This window comes from Numenius arquata, chromosome 10 (genome assembly GCF_964106895.1).
Source record: "Numenius arquata chromosome 10, bNumArq3.hap1.1, whole genome shotgun sequence".
NCBI lineage: Eukaryota > Metazoa > Chordata > Aves > Charadriiformes > Scolopacidae > Numenius > Numenius arquata.
In genome coordinates, this window is record NC_133585.1 from 17,150,061 (window position 1) to 17,175,343 (window position 25,283).

General features: G+C 37.9%; 1 protein-coding gene across 2 annotated transcripts in view; it reads right to left on the reverse strand.

Moving 5' to 3' along the window:
- Window positions 1-25,283, reverse strand: part of CTNNA3 (catenin alpha 3) — a 492,103-nt gene that overhangs the window by 149,950 nt on the left and 316,870 nt on the right. For both annotated transcript variants that reach the window (XM_074154868.1, XM_074154867.1), the window contains exon 10: window positions 11,714-11,806. In XM_074154868.1, the coding sequence (XP_074010969.1) occupies window positions 11,714-11,806 (93 nt within the window). The remainder of the gene's footprint in view (window positions 1-11,713; window positions 11,807-25,283) is intronic.

A 25,283-nucleotide genomic window follows, 5' to 3' on the forward strand; every position in this document is an offset into this window, starting at 1 on the left:
GAGGGGGAGAAAACTAAGCTTGTTCAGCCCGGGAGAAAGGTGGCTTCAGAAGGACCTAAGAGGAATTCCTCAACCCTTACGAGAAGATTAGAAGGATGACAGAGACAGTCTCTTCTCAGCCGTGCATTGTGGGAGTACATTCTGACAGCGGTCAGAAACTGAGGGAAGCTCTGACAAGACAGAGCACAGATGCACACAAGAGCACTTTTCACACAACAAGGTCAGTCAAGCAGTGGAAGAAGTTACCCAAAGAGTTTGTGCAGTCTGACCTCAGAGATTTTCAAGACCTGACCAAAGTTAAGAGAAAGCCAGTTCGAAATTCAGCACTGACCTTGCTTTGAGCAGAAGGTTGGGATACAGACATCCTATAGTCCCTTTCAGCCTGAATTATTCTATAATTATGTAATGCACAATAATTATATGATATGTACTTAGTTACTAATATTGAGTCCTTCTGGGGCAAGAGAGACTCACTTCTCAGGGATACTCTATGACAGACAATGATCAATAGATAATGCAGCCACGTCACGAAATCGTATTTCCTGACACAAGTATTACTACTAAAGAAACCACAGAAACATGTTGGCAGACTGCTAATTTTGTTCTTCCAACAAAAAATTGTGCAGAACTTTATTTCTATCAAGCTATGCACTGCACTTCTCTCAAACCATCCAGTGGGGGAGCTTAAACACACAGACATCCCCAAGCTCTGTAAAAAGGCATCCATTTTTACTATTAACCAAAAAAACAAACTGGCAAGCAAAAAAACCCCACTATAATGACAAAAAGGCTCAGGGATATATGACACTTGCTTTGGCATGTGCCACAAAAAGTCATTAAAATAAAAAAAGATATGAAAAACCCCTAACAAATTAAAATCTTTGAAAGCTGAGTATCTTGTATATAAAATATTTAATCACAAAATACATTTCAGTCAATATATTTTAAAAAAATTGAGATAATTTTGATAATGCAGCTCTAGACAATAGACAAATTCTACCCAAGGAGTAAGTACCTTCCAAGAGTAAATGAATTGCTTGGTTTTTTGTTGTTTTTTTTTTTAATAAAATCAACTTTAATTCTTCACTGAATTTGAAAGGTGAAATCTACCCCCACTGAAAATAGCTAAAAGGAGATGCAAAGTTAAGGAAGATCTTTTAATCATCGTATCAGAAGTGACACATCAGTGACAAAACACAATTGTATTTCCACAAGACAATTTCCCTCCTCTTCTGAAAACAGAAAAAGTTCCATCCACAGCACACTGCACTCTCTTACAAAATCCTGAAAAACTTCCCTCTCAGCAGCATTATCAAGTACTGATAGTTATGAGGATGTCCCTGTACAGGTGTTATGATGGGATAAACACATGATCATAAGTTTTCACACTGTATTCTGAAAAAATTAAGACACCTGTTGCTTCAGAGACTAAAAAATCCCAGCAAGAAATAATGATGCAGTAATAAGAACACAGCAATCCCTAAAATACTAAATGCAATGGTTTAAAATATTTAGGAAAAATTATCATCCAACATAAAATTTCAAAGTCCTATTTGTAATATCTCTCTGTTTTGGCACAACTAGCATTTAAATGACTGTATGATTCTGTTTCTTCCTCCTTTCCAATCATTTGAAGCAGGAAGAAGGGACTGCACTGGAGCCACTTGGTTTCATAGTGACACAGATTATGTTTGGTAGTAAACTTTAGGAGTTAAAAACAGATTCACTTATTTTGAGATTATTAGGTAATTTCAATTAAGCTTTGAGAAAAGGTCACTAAAGAAAGTTGGTATATATTAGCCAACTGCTCAAATCTAGCATAAGCCTTCTTGATACCAACCATTAAAGGCAGATTTAAATTTTGCATTGTTATTACAAGCTATTGTCAAAGAACCTTAATAGTAAATTACAAGCATACAGGTAAAACAACCCCTTATGAACAAACAGAATTGCGGGGCAGGAGGTAAGCCAGCAATGCTATGAACATTGTTGATCCGATACTCCAAGCTAGCTATTAAACACTATCCTGCATAGCTTTATCTCCTGATGTTTGGGCAGTGATATCAGTGATACACAGGAATATGTTTTTATTACACTGGGATAAAGGTTTTGTACTCTACTAAAACAATTTGTGTAACTTCACTCAAAGGCATACCTCCCAACATAGTCTAGCACTGCTGAGAGACATGGTGCGCTCTTGAAGAAGAAACCAAAACCAAACACAAACAAAAAACCCCAACCAAACCAAAACCCACACACCAGACAGTCCTCTACAGCCCTCTTACCCCCATACACAACTCTGACCTGGTTTCATATAGGGACTACATGGATGTTTATATTGGAAATCTTCTACAGGAAAGGCATACAACTTTAACACTTCAGAGACTGAGCAGAGACCCTAATTGATTATTCTGAGACAATAAAGATTTTTAAAAAGAGACATTCCCATTGTTTTAGTTTAAAATGTTACGAAAGTGCAAAAGAACTGAAAATGCAGTAAAGTATTTGGCGTTCTCATTTGCATGGAGAGTTTCTTCCGTTTTTGGAGACAGAGGACAAAACAGACTTAAAGACTGATTTTTAAATGCACCTGACAGCACCTCCCTTCCAGTACTAATTCACTTGACCTGACAAGTGAAGCAGACAGCAAATCACAAAACACATTGGGAGTTTTTTTTGCTGTTCACATTATAGGTGCTGGATCTGCATGAAATTAGTAATTTCAGTTTTTAAGTACCTTCACTTTCTCTATTTTGCAGTACTGAAACTGAAGTAACCAAAAAACCAAACACTTCTGTTTCTGCCTTATTGAATACAGCATCTGTAAATGACCAGGGAATGTTTTGGATATGATACGCAAAGGTATGAGGGGTGGATTGCACAAATACCATAGTTAATTTCAAGAATCAAAAGTGCATTTTTCCACACAGCCGGAACACACTGGTCCTCAAACTGTATTTTTTATATTAGATATACACCACAGTATTCAGTATCTGTCTATGAAGCAAATCATAACACTGATCAGTAACTTTAAACAATTTTAGCTACATTTTAGCTTCTCGTTTCAACAACAGCAATGTGCTCCCTTGTCAACCTATGCTATTTATACCTCTATTTCCATTACTGCATACTATAGCTATTTATATTTCCTTCTCTCCATTGCTATCCACCTCTCTCTTCCAAAAACCATGCAGAACTACCTCTCTTAACAATGGTATTATTTTGCTGTCTTGTACTACTCTATGCTTACCTACTGTATGATCACCCTCCCCCCCCAGACTCACGAGGCTTTTTTTATCACAAGTCTCTAATAATGATGGTTTATTGCCTACCTTTCCTTCCCTGGCATTCTGCTGCTGAACTGTCACCAACAAAATGTGGCATCTCAGGAAAACTTGTAAATTCAGAAAAAAGGATGAACGTGAAGAGATAAAAAAGAAATACCCTTCCAGGATGAATACTTTCAAGTTTTAAAGGCACAGGGGAGAATAAATTGTTTATAAAACATTCACAGCACTTTTGTGAAGTATGAATCTACAACAAATGCCCTCCAGCAACTTTAAGAAACTTGATCATTCTCATGTCTTACGTCCACTAACTGCAGGTGGGGCAAGCAGAAGAGAGAATAAAACAGAACAGCTCCTGTATTGCTACAGAAGTTGAGGCTACTCAACTTTTTATTACGGTATTTTTATTTCGTATTACAAACTGAGAATTTGTTGAGGATTCTGTTCTAACACAACAGATAATGGAAGATGAAATTTGAGACTGAAAACCTCAAGGCATTTTGTAGTTAATTATTCTCTCTCCAAGTACGATCATAAAACAGCCAAGCAGCCACATCCAACGTGAGACTTTCAGGGAAGAATCACAGTATATTTTTTTTCCCTCTTTCAAACTGTTTATTGTAGAAGTTCAAGCCAAAGCAAACATCTAACTAAGTCTATCTGTATAAGAGCATAAAGCATTAGGCCCTACAATACATTTTGGTGGCCCATAGCTTTAGGATTCCATAGTATTCCAACCAACTAGAAACACCACACACTTTATCATCTTTTTAAAATAACAAACCTTAATTTCCACAAACAGAAAAAGGTAACATCGTACAACTACTAGTGTCAGTAAATGATGCTAGAGGACACAAGAAAGGTTTTCTTCTTTTTATCATTTTCAGTCCTTGTCAGAGAGCCAGACTGGAAACAGGAGCACAGCTGGTTTTGCACATGTTCCTTTTCTGCAGATTGCCCGCCATATTAAGACTGGATCATCCATCCAAATATGATCATGTATTATGATACTTGAGAACTAGAGTAACAACTTTTTCCACGTCTCCTGGTAGCTAGTAACAACAGCTACCTGCTAATACCAAAAACAAACATTAACTTCCAACACCAAAACCGTGCCACTGTCTGCTCAAGCTGGCATTAGTCTGCCGTGGCCTACTCCTCCTTTAGACTACTTTTCCCTCACTCCTTCCCTTGAGCCAGCAAGCAGTGCTCCTACATCCATACGGCAAACTACATCAGGCAACTGACTTGAATGAAAACTAACCTTCTTACTTGCTTCCCAGGTTAATTCTCAGCTGCACCAGTTTCCTAATCCAGATCACCAAGTAGCTGTATGATTGCTATTGTTAGTCACAAGGGAAGGAGGCAGAAATAACAGCTTGGGAGTAGGGAGGGAGATCAAGTCTCTACCAGCACTGATAATGTATACCAAATCAAACTGGCTGTGGAACAAAGGTGTAAGAAAAAGAATTAAACACAGGAATGTTCAAGCGGACTACCATAGCTATCAAGGTTAATGACAATTTCTTCATTAACTACAGCATTGCGTATGGACTTTGCTAACATGGTGAAAACCTACATCAAAAATGTACTACTTCACCAAAATACCTTTCCTTTAGTTTTAGAAATGTTATTATTAAGGCATGATATGTACTTTTAATTACTCTCTCAACTGAAAGGCTGGAGATGGTACTTAAGAAGATGTCTGATATTGTTAGAGATACTAACATACGTTTTCTTTTTTATAGCAGATGGTAAAGAACTCACTGATTTACCATGTTCTCCCCCATTACTTCTGCCCTTGCACAAGACTACTGTATTTGAAGAAAATGGTATTAAGACAGATAAAAGGAGATGCCACACTGACAGTTCAGCCAAGAAGATGAAACAATTGTAGTTATTAAAGTGATATTGGTGAAGAGTTTTTATGAGGCTAATAAAAAACTTCAGTGTCCCCCACCATTTAACGTACCAGAGCAAGTAAAAAAATGGATGATTGATTTTCTCTCATGAAAAAGTAAATATACAGGAAACGTGAACTGCTAGCTTCAAAAAGCCACAGCATCATAAAATATATAATTAAACTCCAATACTGAAAAGCGTAACACATCAAAAGATGCTGCCCACTTATTAGATATCGTCTGATTTCTGTGAGCAAGAATTTTCAGGTTTGTTCAATACAGTACCTACTTTCTAAAAAATAACACAGAATCAAATAATATTCATCTGTATAAACCCGAAAGGGCTACACAATTTACATGTAAATCAAAACAGCTCAAAGGAAAGCCGTCATCCTGGGAGCTTGATGCAGTTTTGTATACACTGTATGTCATTATTTCCTTTTTATTATTAATATTTCATTAAAGTAGTTCAATTTCTTCTAAACTCATAAATCTCTTTAACTCTTCCTCCTCTCCTTGGAGCAAGAGGTGGTGGAGAGCATCTATTGTCCCTCGCTGGCCTATCCTGCCTAAACCGGGACACCCCTCTTCATTTATGAGGGAAAAAAACACTTATAAAATGCTTCAATTTGAGGAAAAAAAATTAAAAGACGTTCACACTTAAAGCGGCAAGAAAAGATGGCACTGAGAATTACACCTGTATCTTCCAGAAATGTGCCAAGTAATACGCTCTTTTCATTAGTATAATTTTTTTTTTCAGAAGTATTGTAGGAGGGGAAAGAACAGCAAATATAAAAATAAAAACCAATTGCAACAATGAACCCAAGATACCATACACTAGGTATGCTAGAGATCAGCGCTCAGGTAACACAGGTCAATACATACCACATGTTTTTACATGTTTAAAAACACACAGTTTTTAATACTGTTAACATCTCAACAAAACTGACATATCCTGAATCATCCAATTAGTAGAAACACAAAACACAGCCACCAATTAGGAACTGGATCACACTTCATGCTTCCGCATACACATTTAAGGTTGGCGAAAATCAAGGATTTAGGGGCCTAAAAAGAGGCTGATGAAGATCCTGGCTGGAGAAACAGCACTGGAAGTGAGGAAGTATCCTGGAAGTCAGGAAAATACATGGAAACAAATACTGGGAGACATCCAGACAGTAGCACCCAAGACAGGTGACTGCAAGCAGATGTACAGAACAAAACCATCATAACTTGTTGCTAGTCCAGGAAGGTTGTACAGAAATCTCCCCACTGGGAAGGAAAGTTGAGACCTAGTGAACATAACACTGTGTGGAAAACAAATGAGTGAGCAAGTGGTATCGTCAAGCAGAGTGAAAACTGATCTCGCTAGTTCTTAAACAAACCCCAGTATCCCCATCTACCACAGATTGTAATGATGCTCGCTCGTGACAAAGTTTCTGGCCTACCACCAGGCACTCACTTTTCATCATATATACTCAGTAAGTGATGTGTGATGGGGACTACTTTTTAGCCAACAGCTTCAATCGTTTGAACGCAAAGGCAAGACTCGGGCAGACAGCATTCTCAGAGCCAGCATCACTATCTAAACGTGTACACTTCACATGAGAAGTGCCTGCAAATTTAACTGGCTCAGCGTGCATTTTATATCCATTGAATCAATGTCTTCCACATAAGACATTCTGCATCAACAATAACTAGCTATAATATATATATCATCCCTGGATGAAGGGATAGAGTGTACCCTCAGCAAGCTTGCTCATGACACAAAACTGGGAGGGGTGGCTGACACACCAGAAAGCTGTGCCGCCATACAGCGAGACCTGGACAGGCTGGAGACTTAGGTGGAGAGAAACCTAATGAAATTCAACAAGTGTAGAGTGCTGCACCTGCAGAGGAATAACCCCCCTGCACCAGTACAGGCTGGGGGCTGACCTGCTGGAGAGCAGCTCTGAGGAGAAAGACCTGGGAGTCCTGGTGCACAACAGGATGCCCATGAGCCAGCAATGTGCCCTTGTGGCCAAAAAGGCCAATGGCATCCTGGGGTACATCAGGAAGAGTGTGACCTCTTATGAGGAAAGGCTGAGGGACTTGGGTCTCTTTAGTCCAGAAAAGAGAAGACTGGGGGGGGGGGAATCTGATCAAAGCTTATAAATACTTAAAGGGTGGGTGTCAAGAGGATGGGACCAGTCTTTTTTCAGTGGTGCCCAGTGACAGGACAAGAGGTAACGAGCACAAACTTGAACACAGAAAGTTCCACCTAAACATGAGGATGAACTTCTTCACTTTGAGGGTGGCAGAGCCCTGGAACAGGCTGCCCAGAGAGGTGGTGGAGTCTCTGTCTGGAGACATTCAAAACCCACCTGGACACATTCCTGTGCAACCTGCTCTGGGTGGACCTGCTCTGGCACGGGGGTTGGACTACATGATCTCCAGAGGGACCTCTATCATTCTGTAACAAAGAAGGACATTTATGTCTTTGCAAACTTCCTCCAGCAGCCTAGGAGCTAGTTCTAAGATATGCTGTAGTATTTACTTTAGGTTCTCATATATACTCCTAGTTAGGGGCAAGTTAAGAAGAGAAACAAGGTGACAGTTTCACATACATTTAAAATAGCTCAAGATGCACTCTCTTTTTTCTTTTTTAAGGCTATCTTCCCTCGTCTCCATTTTTATTTTTTAAACACAAAGGGCAACTCATCCTCTAATGGATTTCCTGTTACGTAGATTTACTGCTCACCTAATAGCTTTATAACTAGATGGTTTCTCCCTATCTCTCAATACTTAAGAGAAAACCAAAACTCACTAAAAATACTAAGATCTGAGGTTCTGATTGTACCAGTGCATACCTTGTCTTTAAGTATCTGATAAAAATATTGCATGGAATTGAATGATTTTTTCAAAGTTTATTTATCACCAAATAAAGATTAAACCATGAACATTCATCTATTTTTCCTGCACTTTGCTTCCTTGCATGATGTACCAGAACAGACATCACCCACTACAGAACTAATCACCCTGCGCCATTCCAGCAACTAGCAGTAAGCTCTAGCAAAGTCTGAGTCAGCATGATCTCATCTTCAAAGGAAGTGAGGCTAAAATTCCCTTTTTCGGGTATTGTTCTGCCAAAACAAGCCCAAACCTTCTGCTCCTTAAAACTCTCCAAGGCATCTTTATGCTAATAAAAATCTCTAGCCAGAGCCCTTTGACATGCTGAAGCTCTTCTCAGCTGCTGCCTTAGGACTAGCCCCTTCTGATCTCCGCTTTGAAACAACTGTTCCAGCTCTAGGTTCAAGGTCACTCTTCCCCGCAAAAATAGAGCTCAGGATCTTTTTACATTAACTCTCTTGGCATTCCCTGGCTCCCGTTTCCTCAGGGAGGAAAATGTCATTATCTCTCATTATGTGCATCACAGCACCTCCACTATGTGCGTTTCTGACAAGTTTCAGAGAGAACAAGCACACCTTCACCTACCTCGGGTCCTGTTCAATGTTGCTTCTCTGCTCTCCCCCAACACTACATCCTTAACCTAGTTTAAGTCACATATCTACAGCCTTCAACTCCATCCAAGATCTGATCAATGGATTCCTTCTCACCTCCTCCTTCCTTCAGAGCCTGTTGCAGAAGGGACCCTTATTCCTCAAGCTTATCCCTCAGCAGAGCTCCCCAACACAACAAAAGTGGAGGCCTACCTTAAGAGACATAAGGAAGGAGGACCCAGTACTAACAGAGAAGGCAGTTAAATAACAGGCTAGATCCTCCTTAGACACAAACACACAGGTCTGTTGGCCTAGTATGCTAGACATACTTGTTGAAACACCTGAAAGCTGATTATCCCAATACAATGTGAACGTTCTATCAAGAATTTCAAAAGAGAAGCCAGACCCTTGTCTGCTAATCTCTGGTAATATGCTACATTTAGGGTATTTTTCAATCTCTACATTGACAGGTTTACCCTCTACCAGGTACCTTTGCCTGTTCCAGAGTATTAACTATTAGAGGAACCAGAAAGTTCTTCAAACGTGTCACTGAACTGAAGCATAAGGGAAACAAACCGAAGATCTGTATTAGAAAAACAGCCCTACAGATTTACATACTTGTTGTTCAACAACAGAAGTTTGTTTGCTTTTCTGTGTTCTTTTCCTTTTCTGACTTTTCAACAAGGTCAAGATTTTGTTGGCGCACCAGGAATGTAACATGGACTTCCACACAGAACAAGTGACATTGTAGATTTTACCCACCTGTTAACACTCAAAGAAATTCTCCCAACCAAAAGCTACTAACATGAACAGAAATAATTCTTTCTTCATTAAAACATAAGCTAGAGGCTCTCTATTTCTTCATTCTGTTTGTTATTATTGATTTAACATTAAGTCTTATTAAAATTAATTTCTCATGAAGTATTCATGCAATTTCAGGAACAACAGGCATTATGTGTTTCGTATCAGTTCTAAAATACATGCATAGCTTATTTCATTTATTAAACAGTCAAAATACTTGCTAATAATCTCACTTGAGAAAAAAAATACAGTCAGAGTTCAGAATCAACCCTCGACATTTTACCTACAGTATAGTATAATTAATACAACATAAGCATGTCTATCAAGTCTAACAATTAAAAGGTTTTCCCCCAGGGTTTGCCAACTCTGCATCTGCTCTTTTCCCCAGTGCTAAATAGGAGGTTCTGCTGTTCAAATCTGCAGAAATCCCAGGATTCCAAGGTGTCTTCTGGGGGTGTTGGTTTTGTTGCTAGTTTTTTGGTTGGTGTGTTTGGGGTGTGGGGTTTGGGGTTTTTTTTTTTTTATCTTGTTTTACTTCAACCATTTCAGATTTCAACCCAAACCACTGGTTCTCTTCTAGAAAGAGATTTTTCAGAACACGTAAAATCCCATTTTTTAATCTAATATTTTGAGAACACTGGGAAGTTCTACATGCAAATTTCCCCATTTCAAACTCTAATTGATATACCCTGCAGGGATCTTAACAGATAATTATTTTCCCTGTGGAGGATTTTTAAATGATACAGCATGATCTATCTACTGAAAAATGCAGGAGCCTTATTCTGGTTTTTCTTACTTAGGTGAAATGCCAATTGCTTTTGCAGGGAATGGTCCTTATCTAAGAAAGCAGCAAATCCTGCACAATAAATACATCATTAATAGTAATATCATCTTATCATGTGCATAGCACATTCTCTGTTTAGACAAATCTATAATCATCAACTAAATTCATCGCTTTTACCTCCAGGTTAAAAAAAAAGGAAAAAAAAAACAAAGAAGAAACTTCCATTTTACTATAGGAAATTAAAACCCTAGCAACTTAAATGGCTGTGGAGAAAATCAATATTTTAGTCAAAATTAGATTTTAGGAGTTTCTGGTATCAGATGCAATACTGGAAGTGTAGATTTTCAATTAAAAAGCTACATCTGGTTGCTCAATAATGTATTATAAAGGTGCACTTGTGCCCCTGGAGAAACAAGCTGGAAGAAACTATTCATGAATTCTTCTTACAAGCCAGCAATCTTCTTAAAAACTGGTAACACATTAAATCGAGTAGGATGTTAAGCACAGAACTGTAAAAGTTACAAAAACACTTTGAAACCGAATGATTGAAGAAAAAACACTGATCTATGGTATTTTCAGAATATCACACTTCCTTGATAGAAGTTTGGTTTTCCCCAAGTCTTGCATTTACTCAACAGGCATAAAATGGACTTCTCAAGCTTGTAATTGAACATACTATTAATATTTACTCTTCATCTTCTATTTCAATTACATCCAGCATTCAAACACACAGAATGGTAGGAATATTTAGGCCACTGTCTAAACTGCAGTGTCTTCAAAGAACTAACAATCCTGAAATTATACAGCCTCAAGGCTGAAACACTAAGAACAGATTCACACAGATCAGTAAAATCTTTGCTCTGAACAGATGTAATTGCAGAAGGTCTTACATCTCTATAATTCTAAATGTGACACATAGAGCGCAAATACACTTTTAGTAAGATAGTAAGTACCAAATAATTACCTGTAACTGTGCTGGTCTTCACTTACTTGCTTAAGACAAAAGCTCAAGCTTTTGAAGTGATAATCAGAAGAATTCACACTTTAACACTCACATACAAACCCCAAATCAAGTGGTAATAATATTTCAATAGGTCAACATATGTATTGCTTTCTAAGAGTAAAAACACTCCCAATTTGCGTATCCTGTTACACTGTTCATTCAATCAAGTTTAATTTCAGAAACAGAGCAGCATGTTTCTTCAATTGCAATTTTTACAGCTTTTTAAAACTCTCAATCAATACAGACTATTAACAATTCCTATGTTAACCACTAAGAGAACAATAAATTAACTGAGTATTTGGCTTTGATTTATCATTTGGTCTCCGATTACTACAGTAAGCTGACTAAATGGAATGTAAATTCAGACTGAAGGAGCAGGACTGAACATCTATGTTGTGTGACAAAAAAACAGTATATGCTCAGTGCGCTGTAATGGGAATTGATTGAAAAAGTCATACCTGTGGACACAAAGTCTCTATGTGATTAGCTGCCATTTGGACAATTTTCATTCCATCTTCGTTTGTTGACAACGAACAAGCGAGATTTGCAACCTTAAACAAACAAACAAACAGGTTTGTAAGCAAGTATTCACCCCTAGACTCTCAAACTTGCCAAAACATTTCTGCCAGAAAGCTGCCTTTATTTGGGAAAATTAATTTGTCAAAGAACATATTTGAACAAGGAAACGGCGGGGGGGGGGGGAGGAGGAGATGCAGAAAGGGGTGACAGTAAGAAATCTAATGACCTCTCCCAAATTTAGCTTCACCACATAATAGCTGCAGAATGGTGTTGAGGTAACATCAGGAAATCCCAAAAATCCTAGAGCTTCAGCTAGAATGCTTGGGATCATGCCTGTTAATTTTTCAGAGCCCCTCAAACCACATCCAGCTTTTTAATTTTATTTTTAAACTTACTTTTAAGACCTTAAAGATTAGATAACATTTGCCTTGAATTGTGGTAATGAAACACAGAATGATTTATGCCCTCAGCTATCCACAGATCACTGTATTAATTACTGGTAAAATTTTCTACTGAAATAGTGGTATCAGTGCAACTTACTCTGAAAATGTGCAAGGAAACTTGAAACCTGTGAAAGAAAAAGTCTATCTTCTGTTTTATTTTACTATACACTGTAGAGATAGAGCTTCCTTTATAGGAAAAAAGCTCTTCCATGATGCTCCACAGTTCAACAACTTTGAAGAGATCAAGGGAAAAGAGCATTCACTTCAGTTCACTGAAACTCAACATCATCAGGCTGTAACAGACAGGCTTGACAAAGGCAAAAGAGGGGTTGGGATACTGTACTGGGATCCAGTAGACCTTTTCATCCTACTGAAGTCATACAAGGTCCTTAAGTAAACTACTACACACTTGTTGGTCTTCACAGGCTTCACTGAAGTAGCTGTATTACATATATATCACTCCAATGTTCATGTAGATCGAGAACTGCCTGAGAAATAAGATCTCTCTCTGTAATGCTGCAAATACCAACATAAATATAGATATGCATAGTTAATTTGTAATTATTCAAAACTCATGCAACAAGTTCTACCATCCAGCTGCTCCAAAATAAAAGCAAGTCTTCATTTATCAACATTTTAGGATGCTGCCTCTAACACTAGTTCAATGATGATTTATTCTTAAAGGCTTTTATTATTCTTACTTAATCGATGTAAATAATAACAAGGAATTAATTAGTGTATAGCCAAATTAATTATTTTCCTACCCCAAATTCAGAAGACGCTAAGAAAGACACCTTCTGAAGAGGATGAGGGCTAGAATGCACGTACACCTCTGCCTGCACAGAAATACTTCACAAACCTACCCCCAGTATTCCAATACAACTCACTGCTTCCCCACCCATTTGATGTGTTATCTTGTCCACCTGAAAAATAAGGTGTTTCAGTATAAAATCTCCAAATATCTCTTTCCTTCTGCATGAACATTTCATTTTTCCTTCCACATGAAACCCTCTATCTCCTGCACCTAAATAATGAAAAGGCAAATACAAGATAAATAATAAACTGTTGTTAGAATACTCAAGATTTCAGGTCCTTTTCCTCTATACAACATAGGTAAAATCCAAACATATACATGAATATATTCTCATTTCTTTTCTTATTACTTGCTATTGAAATATTCTACAAAACAATATCCATTACCCTTGTTTTAATGATTTTTCTGTTAGACTAAATAACACATGGTTTTGTCATACAAATACCCAAGCCCACTCGGGCGACCTTTGTTCCCCCTAGCCACAAAATCTTACACTCCTCCTTGTGTTGCCAGAATCAACACCTTCACCTCTTTGCCTCTGACTGGTTAACCAAGATGGAAATTGATCCCAGGAGATGTAGTGTATTTCCTTCAAGATGCATGCACCCTCTATTATTTAAATCAGCGTGAGCTAAGACGGCTCAATATGCTAACAAAATGAAAGATCACAGCTCTCGCTTAGCACTTAATAAATATTAGTGGAGCAAGAGAGGAAACAGACTTCTTTCCAACATTGTAATCGCTTCAGTTACAATGTCAGAAAGTAACTGTCTTCGATTTCAATGCAAACGTTTACAATTCCTTGAAGAAGTAGGATAGTAGACAAATAAAACATTAAATGATTTTTTTTTTTGAATGAGAAACAAAAACATAGTTCTTGTATCAGTTCTTAAAAGAGTTCAGAACAGAAGCAGTGCCCTGCAAAAATTAGGTACTTACCCTTTTACAAAAACAGCTACGCTTTAAGCACATTGTTCTGATGCAACACCTGGGTTGGTTTAACATGCTACAGACTTACATTTTTGTACAAAAAAGGTCAATGATACTAAGCTTAAATTAATTAACTTGACAATACACAAAAAACAGATTTCACTTCTGGAAAGTTGCACAGAACAACCACTCAGAAATGTAATAAATACTGTGTCACAAATACTTACCAAAAAAATCACGACACAAGAGGTGGAGGTGGGGGAAACCCTCCAACAAATCCCCAAATAATCAAAGAAAATGAAAGATCAGTGCAACAAAACATACCTTCAGAATTTAATCTAGCTCAGGATTAGCCCTTCACAGAACTGTTGCCTCTGCAGAAAGTATGGCAATTCATTTTACATCTCATATTAATACCAACCACCTGCTTCAGCAATACAGAAAGTATACAGCAGTACAAGTTTCTGAAATAGGCATTTTTTGCACTAAAAAGCAGTTTATCTATATTCCAGTTCATTCCCAACTATCATTAACTACTGGTACAGAATTATAGACGTGTGTAGTACTTGAGCACTTACAATCGAAGTTAGGATTAGAATAACAGTACAGTCAACAATAACACATTGAGGGTTAGCTACTGCTGAATAAAGTTTAACAGGCAGAACGTTAATGCACTTTACCTAGAAGCAACAAAAGAAACTCTTCTAACTCTTCTGTTACTCTTCAGCAACAAAGAAACACTTTTTCACGAACTCAGTGCTAAATGGCTTGCAACACTCATGGCACATTTACACACAGGGAAAAAAAAAAAATCAATCTTATTTTCAGAAAAACTTTGGGATTTATGCTTTACAATTAAATTGGACAAGTTACTTCCCCCCCTCCCCCGGCTTTCCAACAGTTGAAATGTGGACAAACGCTATTTCCTGGAATTAAAATTGAGTAACTCAGAGGAATCCTCACTGAGAAAACTAATTTAATGATTACCAGAAAACAACGTACAGCCTTTCATACGGCCTTATTCAAGACAGGAAACAATCACAGAGCACAGATGCATAAATTCCCATCTACCATAAACAAAAAATGTTCCACAGAACACAATGTACCTTAATGTTTCCAGTGTTATTATTAAGAACTTTAGTCTGTTCTTGTCCTGCTTCCAACAAATAGGACTTGAAGAAATAACATGCAGAGAAAGGTAACTTTACCACTCCCATCACCGAACAACTTTAAGGATAAAGATAATGCATAGCAATTAATTACTGATGGAAACACTAAACTGGGCTGTGCATTGCTCACTTCCACTGGTGCGCACCTGCTTGCACAAGAACTCCCAAAAGCTCATTATTGCTTAAATGCAGTCCTTTGCTCAAAAAAAAGCCAAACATTCCGCCTCGAGGAACTGAAACTCAAAATTTGGCAACCTAGGAAAAAAAAATACTTCTTAATATAGTTTTCTATCACTGCCTCACAGGTTGGTATTTTAAGATGTTACGCTAGAGAAACTCAGGTCTTAAAACAACGACCATCAAGCTCGCTGCTTGGAAAACACCTCTTAGCATCGACGACTTTATAAGGAAGCAAAACCACAGACATTACTACTTTTTAGCGGCCTTACCCACCTGCTCTGCACACTCCAGGCAGCGCCGGGCCCGTCCACGAAGTTTTCCCCTCATCACTCGGAAAAGCCCAGAACGGCGCGATTCTCCTTCCAGAAGACTAAAACGTGCGTTTGGCGATCTTCCCTAAATCCTCGATAAATGCGCAAACCCAACGCCCCCTCTCCCGCCGGGCAGGACCCACCGGCCGCACCTCACGTCGCCAGGCCGGCGCTGGAACCTTCCAGAACCGCCGGGGCGGGGCCCCGCGCGCTCCCCGCCCTGTGAGGCGCTGCCGCCGCCAGGAGACCGCGTCCGAGACCAGCAGCGCCGAGACGGCAGCGTGTGTGAGGGCCGGGCCACAGGGCCTCGGCAGCCCGCCCGTCCCCCGCCGGGAAGAGAGGGTCCACGGTTCGGAGCACGGCAACGCCCGGCCCTGGCAGAAAACCCCGTGCCTGGAAAGCTTAAAAGAGCCTTTACATGGAAAGGGCAGCTTCGTGAAGGGACATTTTTATAAAAAAAAAAAATTTCCTGCTGCCAGTGGTTTTGTTTTCTTCCCACTCGGTATTAACTAACCACACAGGACAGGCAGGAGGTCAGGGTACGTGCTAACTCTAATCAAAAAAATTTTTTCCATACTGAAGCGAATGGAAATTTTAAATTGAAATTTAAGGCTGTAAACACGCTTAGGAAGCTTTTTATGAAATGCCCAAGCCAGTTGTATTTGCAGTGGCTACAGAGCAATCCATTATTCACTCAGAATGAAGTACCTACATGTATGTGTACTAGATAACGAAGTTGTCTGTAAAGCAAAATAAATGTTATACTCCTCCGGCAGTAAAAATCTAATTGCGCCACAGGCACATAGTATTCGCTCTTACGCGTTGCGTTATGTCGTTAATGCATTACGGTACATTCTGACCCATTCACCATAGGCTACGTTTCAAATACCTTGTAAAAAAAATCCTCTCATTCATTTTTTACACTGCCTTTATCCTTGAAATGAATATCTAAGTAATTTTTCGCAGGTTTATTATTTTTTCTTCTCTTTGTGAATGGAGCTGCATTCCTGCAGCTGCTGTGAAAGCCATCTGTAGATGGGGAATTCCAACTGCAGGGAGCTGGAGGTCACCTCCTCGCCACTGTAGTTTATATGGAATAAATGTTGTACTAATGTAAAATGCTTCTGTGTCAGCAGAAGTCTTTATTTCATGTTAACTGAGTTTAAAGGTTCATAAAAATTTTTATAAGAAATCCTTGACTCCTTTTTGCAATGTGATCTCTGGTCTAGGAAAGGTAAAATCAACCACAAAGGAAAACACGTAAAACTGTTTATAAGCCTTACAACCAAAACTTAGATATATAAAATCATCCAGATTTCCAAACTGCAGATTGCAGTACCTTCTGAGGCATTGTGTGGGCTCACCTGTAAGCAAGTGGGTAGAATTCAAAGTGCAGAATTGTGATCCTACTACATTCACTGACAAAACTGCTACATGGACTGTATCTTGTTTATAGTACACTGGCCTTGAAAAAGGGCAAATGAATTCACTATTAATCACTGTAAAGCAATGCACAGAAACAATCTTAATGCACAGCAGACATCCATCCAACAACAGAGTAAGAGATGCAGGAGTCAATAACACGTTTCAAAGTGTGCAAGGAAGTCTAGAATTATAACCTACAAATGATTCCTAATAAACAGCTGACAGGGTACATGTTAATTAAGCTAAAACTCAGAATGGTGATCTGAACTTCGCATCACAAAGGTACGTGGGATATGGCTACTCCTGTCCATCTGTCTGCCCTTTTACTGGATGGCTGGGTAAAAGAGAACTGATAGTGGTGTGACTGAGGACAGTTCATTAAAAGAAAACATGCCTAGATTCTTCAGTCCTACCGAGTCTAGCGAGGAAGTTCCTTGTGTCTGGCAAGACCAGCCTGTGTTTTTTAGAAGAAGAAAGTTTTAGAAATTTGTTATGAACTCCGTATTTTGAATACTAGGCTAACAGTTATTAAAAAGTAGTTTAATATAATGATGTTAAGATGTGAGCAATGTGATCTCCTTGGAAGTAACTATGTTGACATTGCATATTGCTTGATTTTGTTTTTCAGTTTCTTTTAACGAGCTTCTGCAGAGGATGAATTACACCGAAGGGAAATACCTAACAGTATGTGCCTTTTGTCTCAGCCAAGTTGTCAAAAAAACCACGCAACTTTCTTGTTAAACAAAGATCCCTTGTCTTCCTTGTGATCAGAAATTCTAGTCCGTGACTTCCCATAGTATGTTCTCTTGGTACTTTCCTTGTTTGTTATTTTTTAAGGAGAGTTCAGCCACTATTTTATTTATGGTGTTTAGTCTGTATTAGGAAAGGACTTGTCCCACATTTTGTTTTCTTGCCTCAAATACAAGGTATTAGATACCTTCTATAAGCATTGTGTACAAAATGCATTTCAGAACAAGAACATTTCTCAGTTATTTCAATATATTCAAGAATTCACATTATTAAGTACAGTCCTGTAAAAAAGAATCAACCTGGCAGTGGGGGAAAATTAGTGGTTCAAAAGCCACTTGGCAGTGGTAAAATACCCAGAAAGATTCCTAGAGAAGCGGTTCAGTAAACATGTTGCCTGATCCTCTAGAAAATACTCTTAAGTCATAGAATGCTTACTCACTCTCATAGAATGCACAGTCACTCATCATAGAAGGCCACCAGATTAGGGCATGATTTGCCCTTTGTGAAGCTGTGTTGGCTGTCTCTAATCACTTCCCTGTCATCCATATGCCTCTTGAGTTCTCCTAGCCTGGGGAATAACAACTTACAAGAAAACCTCATGTTTTAGGCTAGAAATCTGCTTTCCAAAAGAGCTGAAATTAATGCAAACCTATTCTCTATGCGTACATGCATGCATATATATACACACATACGTATGTTATACATACAGATATGTTTGTCTGTCCCCAAGAATTTGAGATCCCATTGGCCAATTTGACCCAGTAGGGACCAGATCGTTTGACAGAAGGATAACAGCCACTCAGAGATGCGCTTCTGAGGATTTGCATAGAGGGTCCCATAGAACAAAGAATATTCAGCACCTCCACTGAGAGGAATAAACCTCTTTCTTCACCAAATATCACAGCATCCATGTTCCAAGGGAAAACAAAACAAAACAAAAAACAATGACAACAAAAAAACCCTAACAAGTACACACACATAGAGATATTTGGCATTTAAGAAGCACAAGCTTTAGAAAACCGATGTTACCATTTTGATGATGTGTGCGGTTTTTAGCACCTTCAGGATTATTGTTTTATAGGTGACTAGCTCATTACAGATCAGTACTATCAAACCTATGCTGGGAGTGTATGATGGAATCACAATTATCACAATTTCTAATATTCTGAGGAATTTCTAAGTCTGTGCGGTAATCCAAGAAAAAAGTCACTGCCACTGCGCTAGCGTCAGCTGCCTGACACTAGTGTCAACAGCAAAAGTGTTAACCGGGTGTATTAGGATAAGGAGTCCTTGTTGAACCAAAACAATTCACCTTTTGGAGCTCACAAAACTTAGAGTGCACCCTGCCTCACCGTACTAGGTGGCTGACATTTCTAGCTGCTGAAATATGCCCCTCAGACGTAGGAAGTCTGATAAATCTTTGGGTTGTTTATCATTTGTTCCCTTGCTTCACACTTATGCAATAAAGGCTGTGATTAAGAGGATTAATGAAAATGTCACCATTTATCACCTCAAGCTCAATCAGTAATAGGAAAGTTGGGCCTTATTTGATTAATTACATAAAGGTGCAAAAATTCTCACATTATGAATTCAGGACTTGATGCAAGAAACTCAAACTCCGTGAGGCCCAAAACAGCAAGCTTCAAAGACTTAAAAGTTTACATATGCTTAGAAGTACATGCTTGACTTTAAGCTCATTTTATTACGTTAAGTTCATTTTATTATGTTAATTTTCTTAATTCACTATTTTGACCACATTAGCTCTCCATTAAGCATCCGTCTACCAGCTCCAATACACTACCACCAAGTTACCTGTCTTTAAAGGTCTCCTTCCATCTGCCTGCCACCTCTCCATTACTGTTGCCAGGCTGCTTCTATTAGAATTTAAAGCATTTGTGCATTTTTCCTGTGCTGCCTTTCATTTTAGAAATAATTCCGCACACCCCCAACAAATGCCATTACCATCTTTAGGCTTCCAACGACCAACCAAACAGAGCAACACCTGACAAAAGAGGGTTTGTGGGCTGTAGCCAGTAAGGCTGTCTATGCTGCTTATTGACAGCTGTCCCATCATCTTGACAAGCAGGGCAGTTTGCTGGAGGACTCTTGGATCGTTCAGCACAGAAATGAATTCTAGCTGAAATGGGAAAGCAGGGGTTTAGACCTAACTCTTGGGCTTACTGGCATTAAATTTGTCTTTCAGACATTAAAAGTTTGATTTTAAAATAGTTGCAGAAAAAAATGATCTGTAAGTAAAATGAGGAAGTGTATTTTTTGGTTTTGTAGTTCAACTGGTGTAGCATGCTACAAGACCTATCTAATCACAGATTTGCTAAAATTGGCAAAGTCAGCAGTTGGATTGCTAAAATGGATCCACTAAGATCTTTGGATTTAGATCTTTGAACTGCAGCAATGAGGAACCTACAAGCAAGGAGCCTACAAGCAAGGAACCTCCGCTGCCCAGATCTCATGGATGTGCCGTTAACTAAACTCTGCCTGAAAAGGCAGGCTGCACATGGGTCTCTCTTGAAAGTGAAACAGTCAGACAAAACCGGGGGAGTGCTGAATGGGAATTCTGAATCACACAAACAACACATTTTGTTAACTAGCTAAATAGGAGAAAAAAAATAAAAAATGTGCATGATAAGAGAGTAGAATTAATTTGTCAAGGATAGACTGATTCTATAAATTAGTATGGTAATGTAACGAAAATCTACTTCCCTCTCATAAATATTGATCGTGCTTAAAAATGCTCATCTTATTTACAGCAAACGTTGTCCTAGTCTGCTGACAGATATATCTCTATATGCTGCTTCATGTTTCATACTTAGATATATGCTCTTTCAAGCAGAAAACCACATTTAAGTTCTGTGTCCACAGATCACATTGTACAACAGAATCCTGCATCCTAGTGACAGCTGCCATGTAAGTTTATGTACATGACTAATGGAAAATAAACTGTAACGCAAAAACCAGGGATGATGATACATTCTTCAACTTGGGGTCTTCAATTGCCATTTTGACACAGATGTGATTATATGATGGTACCACTGACAGTATATTATGGGTTAAAGAAGAATAGCAACAAGAAAAGTGCCAGCAACAAAATAACAAGCCCTAGGCTTGGACCTTAGGTTTGGGGATGAAATTCCTTCCCATTGAACTGTCTGAAACTAAAAACTTCTACATAACTGGATTCATGTTTCTCATCTTTTGATTATGCTCCTAAGAAGAATAATAATATATTCTCTCTTCTGGTGTTCTGAAAGTTAATAACGATGCTCCAGTAATCTGTTAGTTTGATCTCTACACATGCAGTTGTTGTGGAGTTTTGCCTCTCTCAGAAGTTTCGTTTTTAAATAGCTCAGTAAAATCAATGCTAAAGAAATAGATACAAACCATTAAAATGTTATTTTTATTTAGCGTTCACCAGTCTGGGATGAAAACCCACAAAAATGGGTGCAGTGCTGAGAATACTCAATTCCCCATTTTCTTTGAAGGTGACAAAAAGAAACCAGAATCTTCCAGTTGACAGTACTTTGTATATGCAGTACCTTAATTAAAGCAAAATTCATTAACGGATTGCTAAATTCCATTTTAAATTAAGTTGCTACCTACCAGGAAACTATGTAAATGTTACTTTGGGTGGCAAATCTAGGGCGTTTGTTGGCTTTCAGAGCTCAGGTAGTTTTTTTTCCTATGATCCTTAGCTGTGAGTAAAAGAAAAGAAATGTGAAGGAATGTAGTCCTTATGTACTGGCTGTTCAGAGGTTAAAATAACAGATGTCACAGGCTGCTTGAAGGTTGGTTGTTCTAGACTAGACTCAGGAAAGCACAAGAGTGAGATGATTTTTTGAGGGTTTTTTTGCCTGCATCTTTCAGAGCTGTGGTGAGTTGCTCTCAGAACCCAATTTACTGGGTCAGTATATTTAAAATTTGACATAGAAAGATGTAGCAAATTACATACAAAATCAGACAAAGTGGCAAATAAGAGCTATCATCTTTTATATACATGTCAATAAAACAGGTTGAAGTAGTGAGAATTTTCCCGTTGCACTTGAAGAGAAATATTTACTGTTTTTACAGAAAATGAAAAGCAACTTATCACGATTAATTTGCAGATTCTGTGATGAAACTGACTTTTGGCGGAGCTGTTTTCCACAAGAGGCAGATGTAGAAAGCTTTAGTTCAAGACCCAGTGGTCCTGTGTTTTGCTTGAGAGAAAGGAAGAGTTTTCTTGCAGCATACTTATTAAATTATTGTCAAGATAGATTCATTTTGATTACCAAATGCTTGCTGCTATTTCCACTGTGCTGGGTTTTGCAAATATTTTGATTAACATCTTTAACCCTGAAAAATTTCATTTGTGCCATATGTAAGTTCTTCCATATTGTTTGCCAAAATTGCATTGTAATTGTAATAGTAGTGAATGAAAAAGAATTTTTCTATCTATGTATATCTCAAACCTCAATTTCTCTATAGAAATTGCAACAATTAATTGCTTTCTGAATACAAGGGATTAATGCAGATAAACCCTTACGTGGACATTCTTAACTTAATTTAATGGTGACTGATTTTGAGTTAGCTAAATTCACTTATCTTTTATTCCAGGCTCCGTCATTGATCCCCATGATAGATTCATTCTCCCTTTCTGTCTCCTACAGTTTATCTGTCTCATCTACTTCCCAAAATCTCAGGACCCAGATATTTCACGGAGTCTCCAGAGTGCTATTGAAACACAAATTAAATACATGCTATGTTAAACGAACTTAATTTCTGTGAAGAATGAGCAATTCCATGAGTTTGGCTCACATTAGTTCAAACATTTTCTGGGTCCAGCTCTTAGGTAAATAGAAAAGGCTCTAAACAAACAAACTAAAGAAATACTTAAATTTAAAATAATAAAGGTGCCAATCCCAGACTGCAGTCATGCCACACACAATAACTTGATTGCGTTGAAGTGGCAAAAAGCTATGAACTTCCAGTGAAGGTGGTTTAAATGAATCTCCCTTATCCTTGTTGTGCTCTACTATCCAGAGACAGCCCCCCCAGGTAAGGGGCCAGGAGCCCTACACTGAGCAAGGAGTGCCTGTACCCAAATTATAAGGTGTGAAGCAAAGTTTTCCCAACACATTCGGGACATCAGTCTCAAGATTTTAAAAGCCAGTTTTAGAAGTAGCTGAAATAACAAAAGCCAGCGAGTTATTTTATTCAAGATCTTAATAATTCTTTTTTTCATAAAGTAAATTACCTTCAACATTATGTCAGTATTTCTATAGTTTTTTTCTATGCATATTGTATCTCATTCAACTAGAAAGTGACAAAACAATTTATTTCTCTCTATATATTTTTATAACCCAAGATTTTTTCCCTTTTATGTATTTTAACTTCATTTTAAAATAATGATTTCTTAAGGAGAATTCACCTTCAGTAGTTGTGCTGGATTTTCTGCACTGGAAATCTTTAAAACTGGCAAGCTTGTTTTTTTAACAACACAATGTCCTGCATGCCTTTGCTGTTCTATATTAACACATTGCAACACTGATGCACTTAAATATATGTACTGTCTGTTGTTTGTAACAGATTCAACCTTAGAAATCCTAATTCCTAGAAGCCAGCATTGTGATATTGGAATACAGTCAAAACTGAAAAACAAAAGGGCAGGAATTAGTCAATAGGTTAAACCCTCAAGTTTATGTATCAGTCGTTGATCTGAGGTCAGTGTTATTAGATCAAACTACAGAGAATATGATATATTCGTGTATGGAGAGAAGAAATGAAGAACAGAAAGTTCACTTCATCATCGCCTCCACTTCTGTTAGACCTCTCAGCCTCTGCTTGGTACAGCTGACCTTTAAACACTGCAGTAGGAGATTTGCATCTGTGCCAAAAGAACAGATAATCAGAGGATTCTTCCCTGCTCCCATCAAATTCCTTTTTTAATCTCAAGTTCACCCAGCCTATCACTCCTCCTCTCAGAAAGCATTACATCTCTTTGATAGATCAGCTCAGGAGAACAGCCTGTCAGCTTTCCCAAACAAGAAATTTCTAGTTACAGAGGACCTGCTTTCTTCCTTGGGTAGATGTGACATTTCAGTCTTCCTTTTTACCTATCTTTTCTTCATTTTTATGTAATATCCTTTCCAACCTAGACAATTCTATGATTCTAATATCGGAATTTGTTTCGGTATTTGGTAGAAGTGAGCCACAGGCCAGACATTATATTTACTAAAACCAGGCATGTCTTACAAGGGACTATAAAGTACAACCAAGTCCCCTAAGGCTTTTCATTATTATTTTGTCATCATTTTCATAATTTTAAATATTTATATTCAGAGCTAATTTTGAGATTTCTTAGAAGACTCTTTGAAAAAGTTTCCATATAATCAAATATTAGTTTTGCAATTTAATTGTAACATTTTAAATGAAAAGGCATTTCAAAGCAAAGCCTAAATGTGCGAAATCTCAAAGCAGTTAATCTTCATTTTTTGAAATATTTTCATCAAAATTGTTGCATTATAATAAGGAATTCCAATTAATAACAGGGATTTTCTAACAGAAGCATATCATTTGAGAATTTATTTTCACCAAGGCTCATAAACAAAGACATAGAGTACAGACAGATTCTTAACCCAAATCTGTCTGCTTTTTTCATTCTGCAATATATCCTAGTTTTTCAATGTCACAAAATCAATATTCAGACTTATGAATATTTGTTGGAGTGTATGAGCAATATAAGGCACTATAGCCTAGAATAACCTCCATCTGAAGAATGTTTAATGTGACCTTTGGTACTCATGAAAATACTTCAGCTGCTGAGTGTCCGTTTCATATATGGGAAGTGTTCTATATAATAGCCAAAGTGGGCATTTTAATGTTTGGTTTGGGGAGTTTTTTACTGTGTAACTAGGACTATTTCGCTTCCTCCAAATATGTGAAGATACTGTTCACATTTACAACTAAGAGATTCTGTTCTGTGCAATTATTGTGCAGCTATTAATAATGCAAAGATGTTAACCAAGGTATCTGAAATCTTTTGCCACTGTTTGAGCTTTTTAAATACTAGCACTGTTCACAAAGCACCAACTAATATTCCTGATAAGTGTGGCTAACATCCCAAGTGCATGCATTTTTTAACAGAAGCTAGAACCTCTAAGGCCAGAGTGCAGAGTAGTTAATAAATTCAGGAGAGAGAAAACATAAGAAAACAAGGAAGAAGGTATTACCTGCAGTTACTACTCCCTTTGTAAATGTCATCGCCCCAGATCTGGTGTGGTGTTCAGTCTTTCCATTCCACTGATGTTCTGTACTTCACTGAACTTATATACATACTTCTGAACTGTATTACATTGTTATGTCTTAAATAAATTTTTAAAGGAAAGACTGTAACTTCCAAATGCTAATTCAGAAGAGAGATATTTGTAAGAGAGATTAATCCTCAAGCTGATTTACAAAGGTCACTGGCCTATAAGGACACTGTTTGTTTC